Here is a 15,213-nt window from a genome sequence, read left to right as displayed (position 1 = left end):
TCTATTGGGTCTCAGGTAGGGACATCCAAGGAAAGGGAGAGAGATGGGCAATAGTCTGTTGGCAGAGCAGTCAGGAAACATATAACATTTATTGCTGAAGTTTGTCATTTTATACAGGCATGGTTCATGCAACCCTAAACTATTACAATAGTAACATCTAAGATGACTGATCACATATTATATATTATAAAATATGATAATGATGAAAAAGCTTGTAAAGTCTGAAGTATTACAAGAATTACCAAAGAGACACAAAAGGAACAGATGCTATTAGAAAAATATTGATAGACTTGTTTGACAGAGGGTTGCCTCAAACATTCAATTAGTTAAAAAAATAATGCCACCAATATCTGCAAAGAGCAATAAAATGAGGTCTGCCTATACCAGACCCAGAGATTGGAATGTGTACCTGGAATGTAGAAAGTAGACAGAATGCTATGAACTGAACAGTATCTCCCCCTCCCCCAGTGTGTATGTTAAAGGTCTAACCCTTGGTCTTCCAAAATGTGATTATATTGGGAGATAAAGCTTTTAAAGCAGCAAGAAAATGAGGCCATTAGCATGGGGTTCAAATTCAATAAACTGAGATACTTATAAGAAGAAGAGAGACGCCAGGGATGTGAGTACACAGCAGAATGGCCACAGGAAGCCACAGTAAGAAGGCACCTGTCTGCAAGCCAAGGAAAGAGGCCTCAAGAGGAACCAACCCACTGGCCTCGACCTCAGACCTTCAGCCTCCAGAATTGTTAAAGGATATATTTCTATTGTCTGAGCCACCGTGTGTTTTGTTATGGCAGTCCTAGCAAACTAATAACCAAGGGGAACTTCATCAACTTGATAAAGAACATCTATAAAGACTCTACAGCTAACAACATCTTTAATGGTAAAAAACTTAACTCTTTCCCCCTAACATCAGGATTAAGGCTGGATATTCCTTCTGACTTATTCAACATCTTGTTGGAAATCCTAGCTAATGCAATAAGATAAGAAAAGGATATGAAAAGTACACAGATTGAGAAAGAAGAAATAAAACTGTTGGTGCACAAATGACATGATTATTTATCCAGAATCTTTCAAAGGACACACACAAAAAAAATCCTGGAACTAATAGTCAATTATAGCAAGACTGTAGGATATTGGCTTCATTAAATCCAACAAAGTCCACATTAATGCAAGATGTTAATAACATGAGAAACCATGTGTGGGAGAGGGACTGAGGGGGTAATACATGGGAGCTCTGTGTACTTTCTGCTTAATTTTTCTGTAAACCTAAAACTGATTTAAAAATAACGTCCATTATTTAAAAATAACTTAAAGAGCTAAAGAGTCCTATAACACTTTCCACTTAGATACACAGAAGAGAGGGGATTCCCAGAAACTTTTCACCTCTTAAAGGGACAGGCAAAAGTGAATAGCAGCTCTTGGAACTTTAGAGAGTGGCACAGCAACTACAGCAGAAAGAGGAGAGGCCACACCATACCCCCAGCACAGCAGCTACTAAGCCCTCCACAATGAAGGTAGAAAGTGCATAATTAAAAGGGGAACTTAGCTGATGACAGCAGAAAGGAGACAACCTGTCACAGAGCAGGTACTCAATAAAAATGTATTTGTTTAACTAGAATAATGAGACAAACAATGGACAATGTGGACTGAGAAAGAACGGATGAGAGAAAGAATGAGAAGACACGGCTGGGTCTAAGGATGGACCCAGGACAGCCCCTGTTGACTAAGGGTTTAGCTGATACCCTCATGAGCACAGCGTCACCCACACATGAGGCTGCCTGCAGTTTCTAACCTTGCAGTTCACTAGGCCTAGTCTGTACTGTGTCAACTGCATAGAGTTCCTTCTATTGGTTGGTTACATTTTTTTTTTTAATCAAGCAATCCATCCACATGTTTTAAAATCCCACTATGTTTTACAGTTTAAAAACAACAACAACAAAAACCCTTTAGATACAGCTAAGTAAAAAGTTCTAAACCTAATACCCAGCTTGGGCTGGTGCAGAGGAAAATAAAACATGTAACTACCAGGTTTAGACCTGCTTCAGATTCCAGTTACTGAAGTAGGTACCAAAAGAACTCAGGCGGTGAGAACTCAGGGCACATGCACTGCTATATCTAGCAATTGTTCACGGATGTGGAACCAGCCTTCATTCCTAAGATGATGGGTTGTCTGAGATAAAACCAAGCTCCTGCTGAACAATGATCTCATCCTGAGGCCTGAAGTATTCCATTCAAATCATTGGCTTTGGAAGTCAGAAATTCTGCTTTCCAGTGCAATTAGTAAATCTAATCACATATATTCACACTCTCAAGGGGTCCTGATTGTTTGGCAGGAACAGCTTGGTTATTCACAATCAATGAAATTAATGCCACTATTTTTAAAACATGAAAAAAATGTACACAAAAACAAGCCTTCAGGCTGCAGAACTTGGTCAAAGAAAGAGTCAAAATAAAAAGTAAAGAATAAAGTATTTAAATGAATAATTAGACAAAGATTAAAGTCCCAGCAAGGCTTTGCCTTGAGGTCCTTGTTATCCTATGGATTCTGTGCCCCAGATCACCTAGAAGGAAAATATCACTCTAATAAAAAAAGGTTCCTTTACATGAAAACTCTGTGTTTAACTGGCAACATATAATTTCATTAAAAAAATAAAAAAATTAGGGGCAATTGCTGCTGTAAAGCCGTTTCAGGGACAAGGGGAGGGAGGGATCTGTCAGCACTAGGGGAAGAAAAAAAAAAATGATGTGTCACCAAGCTTTATTCCAATCATTTACTTCATAGTTAAGTTTAATTACACATTACACACTGTCTTGTAATTATGCCACTTGGGAAACTGCCAATTTTCCCCTTGAAATGTTAAAAGTTCCTTGATTTATTTTAAAGGCTCACCATTGCCTCCATCAGCACCCCGTTAGTGCATGAGGGATACTCAGTTTCTGTGCCCCTTTATGTGCAGGCTGCGGGCAGCGAGAATTCCATTGCGTGGTCTGACACACAGCACCGAGGGCTGACTGTGCGGAAAGCCCCCAGACACTGGACTCATGTATTTATAATAATATCTGATGCCTTTTTTTCTTTAATATTTACAACCAGAGAATTTGAGAACCATGCCTAATCTTTTCCTCTACTCTTGGGAGGTTAAAATTAAAGTCCTTTATTCTCAGCAAGAGAACAAATACCGAATACAGGATGAAGCATCTGCTCTCCAGGAGCTGACAACAAGGTGAAAGACAACATTCAGCGCAGAAATACGAAGCCCCCAGGAGACAGGACAGTGAACCAAGTATAACTTTATGCACCAGGAAAAGAAAAAGTCAAGTAAGAGACGTTGAGCATCCACTGTGTGATGACAATGCACCCAGAACTTCACAAAGGTCGCTAATATCATGGCTACTACGTCAGGTCCCTGAGGCTGCAGGCAGCCAACTAGACTTCATAAAGCAGCCAGACAGAATGTAATAGGGAGTCCTGGAGCTCGCAATTCTTTTGGAGAGAGTGCAGGCCCTGCCACAGGCAATTTAAATTCTCTCTTCATTAAAAATACTGTGTAAGGTGAGCAAAATACATCCTTAGAACTTACTTGATTTCCCACAGTCCGCACAGTCAGTTGCAACCTCTATATGAATCTACGAACCCCTAAAAGGCACAGGGTATGGACATGAAGCATGGAAGCAAACTTCAGTGTTAAACTCAGCTCTAGCACAAGCACTTACTTCAGTTCAGTTCAGTTCAGTCACTCAGTCGTGTCCGACTCTCTGTGACCCCATGAACTGCAGCACGCCAGGCCTCCCTGTCCATCAGCATCTCCCGGAGTTCACCCACACCCATGTCCATTGAGTCGGTGATGCCATCCAGCCATCTCATCCTCTGTCGTCCCCTTCTCCTCCCTCCCCCAATCCTTCCCAGCATCAGAGTCTTTTCCAATGAATCAACTCTTCGCATGAGGTGGCCAAAGTACTGGAGTTTCAGCTTTAGCATCAGTCCTTCCAGTGAACACCCAGGACTGATCTCTTTTAGAATGGACTGGTTGGATCTCCTTGCAGTCCAAGGGACTCTCAAGAGTCTTCTCCAACACCACAGTTCAAAACATCAATTCTTCGGCACTCAGCTTTCTTCATAGTCCAACTCTTACATCCATACATGACCACTGGAAAAACCATAGGCTTGACTAGATGGACCTTTGTTGGCAAAGTAATGTCTCTGCTTTTGAATATGCTATCTAGGTTGGTCATAACTTTCCTTCCAAGGAGTAAGTGTCTTTTAATTTCATGGCTGCAGTCACAATCTGCAGTGACTTTGGAGCCCCAAAAAATAAAGTCTGACACTGTTTCCACTGTTTGCCCATGTATTTCCCATGAAGTGATGGGGCCAGATGCTATGATCTTAGTTTTCTGAATGTTGAGCTTTAAGCCAACTTTTTCACTCTCCTCTTCCTTAGCTGTGTGTAATCCTGTGTATCAGTTTCCCCATCCACAAAATGGAAATAATGACAGCATCAACCTGAGTGAGTTGATGTTGAATGTGAATATTGAAAGAGATTTCTCTTCCTTTGCCTGTGTGCAATTGCTTCAGTTGTGTCTGACTCTTTGCGACCCTACAGAGGAGCCTGCCAGCTCCTCTGTCCATGGGATTCTCCAGGCAAGAATACTGGAGTGAGTTGCCATGCTCTCCCCCAGGGAGTCTTCTCGAACTTGGAATTGAACCGGTGTCTCTTATGTCTGCTGCATTGACAGGCGCGTTCTTTACCACTAGCACCACCTGGGAAGCCCCTCTCTTTGGTTTGATGCTTTTTAGTATCTGAGAACAGAGAAGGCAATGGCACCCCACTCCAGTACTCTTGCCTGGAAAACCCCATAGATGGAGGAGCCTGGTGGGCTACGTCCATGGGGTAGCTAAGAGTCGGACACGACTGAGCGACTTCACTTTCACTTTTCACTTTCATGCCTTGGAGAAGGAAATGGCAACCCACTCGTGTTCTTGCCTGGAGAATCCCAGGAACGGCGGAGCCTGGTGGGCTGCCATCTATGGGGTCACACAGAGTCAGACACGACTGAAGCAACTTAGCAGCAGCAGCATCTGAAAAAATGAACCGTTTTTTATTTTCAGTGTGAATATGTCTCCCTCTGAGAAAGATATAAGCAATAACAGAAACATCTCATTTGCACACTTTTGGCTGTTATTGCAACATATTTAAATAGCTTATCTGACTTTTTTAGTGTCTAGGATTAATGAACAGCATGCTTCTGTTTGGCTATAATGCCAAGAAGTTTTGAACCTTCTGAAATTCTTCTGCTTGTCACTTCTCCTGTCACTAGTCTGAAGCTAATGACCACATCTGCAATCTGGAAAGCTTTGTAGTGATCCCTTCACCAGGCTCGATTACCCCTTTAAATAGCATGATGTAAGTAGCAATCAAATATGTGGTAATATGACAATACATAGGAAAAAGACAGCCTCGGTTTTCAAAGGATTTACAATCTAATAAAGACACTATGATATTTATATCAAGTCTGTAATAAAATGGAAGAAGTTGCCACCTCTCTTCCTTTTAGGAACAACCTTCTGATCATGCTAGATTTAGGAAAATCAGAACTGAATATAAACACTTGTTTGATGGTCCCATCAACTTCCCGTGTCTTTAAGCATTCCTCTGAGTCTGTCCCTTTACCCATCATGTCAGGAAAAACAGACCTGTTGCATTCATCACAATCCAAGCCCTGAGAAAGGAGGCTGTAGAATGCAAAGAGCCTAAGATTTGGAAGCCAAAGCCGAAGTTCAAAGTCAGCTGGTCTCCTGGCTGTTTGACCTAGTGGAGCTCTTAGTACTCCTGTAAGTTCTAGGACCTGAATCTATGTGATAACACATCTGTCTCACAAGCTTTTCTTGAAGATTGAGCTAAATATATGGAGCGCATCTTATGTCACCCAACCTGTACTAGGTACTTATTTTCTCTGAACAATCAGCGGAAGACAAGTATCACCATAAAGAATTACTTCCATCCTGAAATGACGTCTTTAGGTTAGCATTTTTCTCAGGTATTTTTTTCCAGTCCCAGTTCCTCCCCAGACCTGACCATTGTGTGTTGGGAATCCTTAGTTTCTTCCTCCTGCTTTGTGGCTAAATCTTGGCTCCCACAATAGCCAGTCTGAGTCTTGAACCAAAAGAAAACAAGTCATTTGGTCTCAGTGGTTTCCAGTGATAATTAAATACAGCAAGAATATATGTTCTAAGACCCAAGGTTTTATTTCCAATGGAGTCACTAAGCTTCTTTCTTCCAAGGTACTAAGAATTGCCATTCCAGGGAGTGAAAGCAAAAGCAAGATGAAACCACACACGACACGCTCAGTTATCCGTCTCTGAGCGACAGCAGAATCACGGGAGTGAGCCAAGCCCCACCCTCCACCTCACACAGAGAGCCTTGGGTGGGAGTGGGATGGGGGGCTCTGGGAATGAAGCATTTCCAGAAAAAAAAAAAAGCAATTATGCCCACAGTAAATAAGACTCAAAGTCTGAAATCATGCTATGTCTTCAGATTTTACTCTGGGCACAGTGGGATGCTCAGATTTGCAATTTCTCCTTGTGTTCTGTGCCCGTCCAAGTGTGGGTTAATTCAATTATGTCTGCTGCTTTCATTAATACATGGTTACCAAGTTTATTCAAACAATACATGAAAAACCAGACTGCCCATCAATAAATTCATGTTGCAAAAATATACCTTTATATGATTGTTAAGAGAACCAAAGACCATGATTCCCAGATGATAAAAATGAATTGGTCACTGGCAAGAGACGATCGAAATAAAACTAAAGAAACTACTCAACTAGCAAGCAATCATTAAAATCCACTATGTGCCAGGTGCCAGAGGTAGAGTTGTGGGCCAGGGGTGGTTCCCAAAGTGTTCTGAACTGTGGTTAGAAAAATCTTTCTAGCAGCTAGCCTGGAAGGTGGGTTCAAAGAGTGCAGGCTTTAGCAGGGATTATTAAGATAATATTGTAACAATCTACATGAATAGAAAAAAGGGAGAATAGATGAGAGGAAAAGAGAAAGTTTAGAATGGAGAACGCATAGAATGTGGTATCTATATAGGTTTGGGCTCACTGTCTATTAGAAACGAAGACCTGGACAGATGCCCCATGTACGTATAGGGTCTGGATGTCTCCAAAGGACTATCCCCTCACAGTGTGCAGATCTATTTCATCTATGACACCGTTGTCCATCCACTCAAGCCAGTATTTCTCTCTTCCTTGGAGGGAATCAAATTTATCTCAGCTCCAAAATAATTCATTCAAACTGCTTCTCCCCAATGCCATGGCTACTACCCTCAATCAGGTGACCATCGTTTCTCTATAATTTCCCCAATTTCATTTTCACCACTAGTATTGATTTCTCACGTTTCTTTTCTGGCAGGAGAATGATTTTTCTAAAATCGACTCTCATTCTTTTTCCTTAAAATAGTGCAGAAATTCTTCACCGCCTTTGGGTTAAGGCCTAAACAACTTAATACTACATGAAGGATGCCTAACGAACCAGCCCACAATTATCTCCCAAGCCATGATCATATCTGCCACTCCCTGCCTTAACCATTCTGTGCTATTTGCGGTTCCTTAAATAAAGTGCACATCTTTATGCCTCTGTTTGCATATTTCCCTCCATTTAGAGTACTTTCTCACACCCTTTTCCCCTCACCTGATAACTAGTACTACCCAACAGGTCTAAGTGTTATGCCACTTCTTACAGGAAGTCCTCCTTACCTGACGTCTATGTTTGTGATGCTCCTCTGTGTCCCCAGTATCACTCATACCCAATCAAAATCCACTGAGTGGCTTGGAAAGTGCTGGTATTTATCTCTTCCCCCAGCTCCCCATACTTGCCATCTGTAGACAGTGAAATCCTCAAGGACAGGACTCATGAGTGACTTGCTCCTTGGGGACTTGCTGTCTCCTCATTCACTGCAGGCTATTTGATAGTTACTCAGTAAACGCACGCAGCCTGAGTGCCTGAAAGGAAAGTGCTCCACAGACTGGGCCATGAGGATCATGCGCATTTGATAAGCAGAGAAACCCATCAGAGAGACTAAAACAGCCAAGGAGAGAACCAAGACAGACACCATAGGCTGCAGGCAAAAAAGGGAGAACCAGCCAATGGAAACAGTGCCCAGTGTCAATGGGAGGGCAAATGAGACAAAGGAGGAGGTGAGGGCTCTTCATGTAGCAGGAGAACAGTTTCTGGAAAGTGACGGGTGCCAAGTGTTGTAAAGTCAGGGGCAGGTGAGTTAGAACATGGCACAAGGAGACAACAGGGAAAAACACACAGTGCTCGAGGGAAAACAGTAGCTGAAGGGTGGTGGAGTGTATCAAGGGCAAAGAAGGAACAGGTATGCGTGTGTGTGTACATTAGAATTCTTTTTAAAAACCTCAGCCATAAATCTGACTGGCAAAGTGAAAAGTGAGACTATATATTCAGGTAGAGAATACATGCTTACTGAATGAAAGATATAAATAATAAGTGAATAACTGCATTTAGATAGGAAATTTACCATAAAAAAAAACAAATTTTATCAAAATGTAAACTTATTAAAAACCCAAGAGCCCACCTTTATATTTCAGAAGAGACCACTCAGCTCATAGACCAAAATCTATAATTAGCTGCTGAAATGACAATTTTCATTGTCTCTATTTTACTGCCAGTGGGACATCTGTTTTCATGTGTGTGCGTGTGTGCTGAGTTGTGTCTGACTCTTTGCAACCCCACAGACTGAAGCCACCAGGCTCTTCTGTCCATGGAATTTTCCAGGCAAGAATACTGGGGTGGGTTGCCATTTCCTACTCCAGAGAATCTTCCTGATTCAGGGATAAAACCTTGTCCTCCTGCATCTCCTACATTGGCAGGAGGATTTTTTACTACTGTGCTACCTGAGAAGCCTGCTTTCATAGTCGCTACAAAACTTCTTTGCAGGGAGTTGGCTAGTGGCTCAGTGGATAAGAATTGGCCTGCCAATGCAGAGGATGTAGACTCGATCCCTAGTCTGGAAGACTCCACATGCCACAGAGCAACTAACCTCGTGCGCCACAGCTGTTGAGCCTGTGTTCTGGAACCCACAAGCAGCAACTACTGAAGCCAGGTGCCGCCAGAGCTGACGCTCCACAAGAGAAGCCACCACAGTGAGAAGCCCGCACGCTGCAACCACAGAGTCGGCTCAGTCTCCACACTAGAGAGCCCGACCAAAGCAACAAAGACTCACTGCAGCCAAAAATATGTACATTAATAAATAAACATTTTAAAAAATCGAAAAGCTTCCTTTGAAATGCCTCAGATTTTGTATACGATCCTGTAATCCCTTTCATTCAGATAAATAGCTTTAGCTTTCCAAGTAGCAGTTAATGACCCCGAAGTCAGATAGGACACAGAAAAAACATCAAGGAAGGGACACTTTTTAGAAAACAACAGATAACTCAGTTATCGGAATGTCTAACCAGAAAGTAAAGTGCATGTGGATGAAAAGGGCCACACTTTGCTTTCAAACAGGATTTTCTTTTAAGTTCCTATCAGATATAAAGTTCTATCAGGTTGCTGTGGTATTAGTTTAACTTATGATGGTTTAGAGAACACATCGAAGAACATGGGCTTAAAATATTATATTACTCTTCTTGAGACATATCTGCCTTATGCAATTAACAATACATTGAGCATCAATATTCTAATTTTAGAAACATTCATCCACAAACATGAATCAGTTAATGCTAAATTTAATTTCTAATAGGCTTCTTCTTTTCACACTCAACTCTCTAAGGCCATACTACATGGTATCTCAAAAATATTAATTTACTTACTGTGGGAGCAATTACATTCCTAGAAAAAAATCTGTGCAATAAATGTACGCACATATAAAACAAATTAAACTTTTTTGAAAAAACTGTTTTCTTATGGAAAATTGTATTTCTGACCGAGTACCTGAGAAGTGCATAAAACTTTCAGAGAAATTCATAAAATCCTTCATATAATTAAATTATAAATAATGCTTCAATATAAGTCAAAGTTTGTCAAATTGCATATATAGAAAAATATAAAGTTAAAATATTTGAAAAGACCCTGATGCTGGGAAAGATTGGAGGCAGGAGGAGAAGGGGACAACAGAGGATGAGATGGTTGGATGGCATCACCGACTCAATGGACATGAGTTTGAGTAAACTCCGGGAGTTGGTGATGGACAAGGAGACTTGGCATATTGCAGTCCATGGGGTTGCAAAGAGTCAGACACAACTGAGCAACTGAACTGACAGTGCTTACAGGGAACTCAGATCTGGCATGGCTTTTTTTCAAAGGAGTCACTACTGGGTAGGATAATTTTTCATGGTGCAGACTGTCCCATGTTTTAGAGGGTTGTGGCTAGTAGAACCCCAATGGGCATGGTGACTACCAAAAAAGGAAAAAAAAACCCACACATTTTCAAATGCTCCCTGGGGGAATAAAGCTTCCTAGTTTGGAGAAGAAACTGTAGCCCATTCAAAAGGAATGGCTCACATTTACATCACCAGGTAACAATAGTGAAAGGTCTTGAGCCCTGGTCTCCAGAAAGCCAGTGCTAAGAGGGATCCAACAGAGAAGGTCTGGAGTAAATGCTCATGTGCTAAGTCACTTCAATTGTGTCCGACTCTCTGCCACCCTATGGACTATAGTCTGCCAGGCTCCTCTGTTCATGGGATTTTCCAGGCAAGAATATTGGAGTGGTCGCCATGCCCTTCTCCAGGTGATCTTCCCAACCCAGGGATCGAACCTACACCTCTTAACGTCTCCTGCATTGGCAGGCAGGTTCTTTTACCACTAGCGCCACCTGGGAAGCCCCATACAGGCTCATATCCTACTCCTATTTCAGCTTTAGCCTTCATGCATTAGGATTTTCATTCATTGACTATTTTCTAAGTTTATATCCAGTCATCACTTTAACCACTCACCAATGCCCTTGCCCATTTATTCATATCCTCCTCCATCTCAATCATAGATCTATATTCCTGCCCCAACTGTGGTCCTCTTTCTAGAGACTGGGGACAGAGGTCAACACAAATCCAGGGTCTCCAGTGGAGCAGCCTTGATGGGCAGACCTTCTCTATCACTGTCTCCATGCTCCAGTTCATTCACACTCTGTCTTTCCTGCCGATGCAGAGCTGGGCACCTTCAACTTGCCTTCACCCCACCCACAAAGGAATCTGCTCTGGTAGCTGGTGTTTCACTAATCTGTTATGAAATGCAAGAAGACATTTCATCTCCCTCCCCATCTCTCCCACACTTCTCTGTTTATCTTATTGTATTTACAGCATTAGATTGAACAGAGCAGTACTAGACAGAATCCTGAGACTCTTCTCAAGAAGTCAGAAAAGTCTTAAGAGATTTCCATTTCTCTTTGTTATTTAAGGATAAGAGATTTTGCCATAATCAAATAACTGAATTATATATTTTTCCAGTATCTAATATATGTTTAAAATGTCATCATGTGAAAAAAACCTAAAAGTTAAAAATCCCTACTTTGGTGTTCATTTCATTTAATTTTCATTTTTTACTTTACTAAATAACAGAAGCAAAACTCTGGGGCCACTCATCTAAAGGGTAATCCCTCTATATATACAAGTTGGAAATTCAAATTCAGCAGAAAACCTACAACAGTTGAAAGAGGCCACATGCTTACCCGGATGTAGGCATCCTGATGGTGCTTGGCGAAGTACAGCATGTTGTCCAGAGCTAACATCCCAGGAGGGGTCTGGGTAAAGTCCATGGCGGGGTTGACATGATTCTGTGGTTAAAACAAAAGGTTTGATCAGGTTAGTTCTTCAGTAGATTTCATCAACAACCACTAGAGGTCTGGTTTCCCTCCACAAGACCACAAAGTACCACAGGGCAAGCTCCAAATAATCAAGTAGGACATTTGCTGTCTCCATGTGAGCCTGTTGTGGTGGCGATGGGGGCTTCTTTCTACAAGTGCGTCAAAATCGGCTTCTAGACACAGGGTTGGGAGACTCAGCTGAAAATCGAAATATGGGATTATTCTTAGACATGTGACATTGCAAGAAAAGAAAATAATGCAAAAACAGTTATTTCTGGTGGTTGTGCTCTACTGGAACCAGTAGTATTTGGGAAGAAAGACCTGGGATAAAGCTGTATGTCTGCCATTTACCTTTCTGCACCTTAACTTCCTCATCCTCATGAGTGAGGGTAAAGTATGGTCACACCAGTCCATGGTGTTTGTGAACTGTCCAGACTTAGAGGTCTCTGCAGACACATGACTATAAAATTCAGATGTTCACAGGATCCTAACATCTCCCTACTTCCAGGGAGTGCTCTGGCCTTGTCACCCACACAGTGTCAAGAACCACACAAAAAAACAAAACACAATAGTTATAAATATGCCCAATAAATTGTCCATATGCTCAAGATTATTCAGTAAACACCACCAGAGACTCCTAGTCAGGGCAGTAAACCACTTTCCACAGCCAACTGTCGAAAACAATTACCAACATCTGTCTTGAAAATTCAGATCTAAATGGCTAATGATTTGGGGAGCTTCCCAGGCGGCACCAGTGGTAGAGGACCTGCCCACCAATGCAGGAGATGTAAGCGTTGAGGGTTCCATCCCTGGGCTGGAAAGATACCCTGCAGGAGGGCATGGCAACCCACTCCAATATTCTTGCCTGGAGAATTCCATGGAGAGAGGAGCCTGGGAGGCTATGGTCCATAGAGTCCCACAAAGTCAGATACGACGAAAGCAACTTAGCCCACACGCAAATGATTTGAGGGAAGTCATTTTTCTGCTAAAGAGATTGAAAAGAAATGCTGAAGAGATATTCAAGAAACTACTCTTTCCTCATAATCTAGGTAATTTGTATGAAAGAATATATTTTATTTTGTTCCTGAATACTTCTTAATAAACAGTCTGACCCTCTGATATGCCAGAGAAATTTTGGTCAACGGTAATTTTTTTTACTTTACATACAGGAAGAATTTTTTGTTCACTTGCTCAAACAACCCACACTTTTTTACCTCCTTCAAGAATACACAGAAGTTATCTTTTGCATGCTGATTTGACATTGTTTTATGAGCTAATAACATGTAAAATTATAGGACAGTGGCTGCCTACTGGCCACAGTTCCGCAATTTCCAGAAACCTCTGTCCATATCTGTAAAGCAATTTGGGCCAATGTACTGACTTCAATATTTTGTTTTAGCACTTTAACCTGATTTGTTTGTTAAGATGTTGAAAAATTTTTTAAATACCGAAGTACTTCTAGTTAGGATAAGAAAGATATATTTCATAAAATAAATAAAATTGTAACAAAAATGAAAATCATTGAGCACATCAAGTGCAGTGAGATTCAGCCTTAATCTGATACTCACTGGTGTGTGAGAGTCAGACCTGTATTCAAAAGTGAGGGGGTGGGTGAAGCAAAATGCTGAAAATAAATGATCAAAGATGTAGACTAAAAAGTAACTTGCAGTGAAAATCTTGTAATATTTTCAGTCCTTTAGAAGAGAATGGTAGAAGTGCCCTCATTATGTGTACATTTTTATTTTGACTTGAATGTATTCGATTTTCATGAACACAACTAACATAAAAATGTTACTATCTGTTGAATACTCTTCAGGGCTAGCACTAGTTTGGGTTTCACTAGGGTTCTCTCATCTAATAAATAGGTGGTGGGCACTATTGTTATCCTCATTTTATTAATTTTTAATAATACAATGCTGTTTTATTTTTGTTTAATTCTGGAGTAGAATACTCCAAAATTCATCTCATATTTTTTCTTAGGTGTATATTTTATTGAAGTACAGTTGATTTACAACATTATATTAATTTCAACATTTAAAGTTATTACAAAATATTGGCTATATTCCCTGTGCTTTACAATATGTCCTTGTATATTTTATTTTATCCATAGTGGTTTGTATCTTTTAATCCCATACTCCAATTCTGCCCCTCGCTGCTTCACTCTCCCCACTAGTAACCACCAGTTTGTTCTCTATATCTGTGAGTCTTTTTCTATCTTGTTCTAGTCATTCGTCTTATTTTTCAGATTACACACATAAGTGATAGCATACAGTATTTGTCTCTCTCCATCTGACTAATGTCATATCCTCCAGGTCCATCCGTGTTGTTAAAAAATGGTGAATTTTTTTTTTTATAGCTGAGTAGAAATCCATTGTATGGATGGATGTGTGTGTGTGTGTGTGTGTGTGTGTGTGTACACACATATATCTACATCTATGTCACACCTTCTTTACCCATTTGTTTGTGGCTGGACACTTTGGTTGTTTTCATATCTTGGCTATGCTGCTATGAACACTGGGATACATGTATTTTTTTGAATTAGCATTTCAGTTTTCTTTGAATATATACCCAGGAATGGAATTGCTGGGTTATATGGTAGTTCTAGTTTTAGTTTTTTGAGGAAGCACCATACTGTTTTCCATAGTGGCTGCACGAATTTTATTGATGAGGCAACTACAGCTCAGATGAGATAAGAATCTTGCCCAGGAACTTGCAACTTGAACATGGAAGTGCAGGCAAGGTCTTGCTTGGACAACAAGTTTCCACATGCTTTTGCTCCTACTTTTTTCCTTTATATGTTGAATGCATTTATTTTGGTACTGCTAGCCATTTATACTTTATATAGCCTGAGAAAAGCTTGAGAAAAAAGTAGGCTAATCAATATTAGCTGCTACATAGCATGGTCAGGCCAACAAAGGAGAGTGTGCCAAATAAAAGAGAAAAACATGACATTTACTTCAGACTTATTTCTAGTGTTGGTCTATGAATCTATTCCAAAAATAAGTATATGGAAAGACAATCATCTGAAAAAGAAATTAGTTTCTCTGAATCTAGTTTAAACAACCCTCCAAAGCTATGTGTTAGTGAAGCTGACCAAAAAGAAGGCCCTGTGGGTCAAGGGTCATCAGTCTTGTTTGAACAGTGCTCCTAGGACCCTCTAGAAACCTATTTCAGTCAATTATACACTTCCTTAGGCACACAATGGGGGTATCAAATAGGGCACTGCTGCTTTCAAAGGTCTTACAGTAAAGAAAAAGTATATTTTTATAGCTCTTTTAAAGATTCATGTGGCTATTTAGCAAACAGTCCCAATAAAATAATGCCTGCTATCTGTTAGGTGTTATATAAACCACCTTGAAGATGTTAACTCTTAATCTTCATAAAATTCCCACAG

The 15,213-nt window shown here is 40.7% G+C and overlaps 1 protein-coding gene across 7 annotated transcripts in view; it reads right to left on the bottom strand.

The window, feature by feature from the left end:
* The window catches only part of ELMO1 (engulfment and cell motility 1), a 582,500-nt gene that overhangs the window by 275,060 nt on the left and 292,227 nt on the right, over nt 1-15,213 (bottom strand). For all 7 annotated transcript variants that reach the window (XM_015469368.3, XM_015469370.3, XM_059885500.1 and 4 more), the window contains one exon: nt 11,685-11,789. In XM_015469368.3, coding sequence (XP_015324854.1) covers nt 11,685-11,789 — 105 coding nt within the window. The remainder of the gene's footprint in view (nt 1-11,684; nt 11,790-15,213) is intronic.

This window comes from Bos taurus, chromosome 4, assembly GCF_002263795.3.
Source record: "Bos taurus isolate L1 Dominette 01449 registration number 42190680 breed Hereford chromosome 4, ARS-UCD2.0, whole genome shotgun sequence".
In the NCBI taxonomy this organism is placed as follows: domain Eukaryota; kingdom Metazoa; phylum Chordata; class Mammalia; order Artiodactyla; family Bovidae; genus Bos; species Bos taurus.
This window is presented reverse-complemented; position numbering and strand designations above follow the sequence as displayed.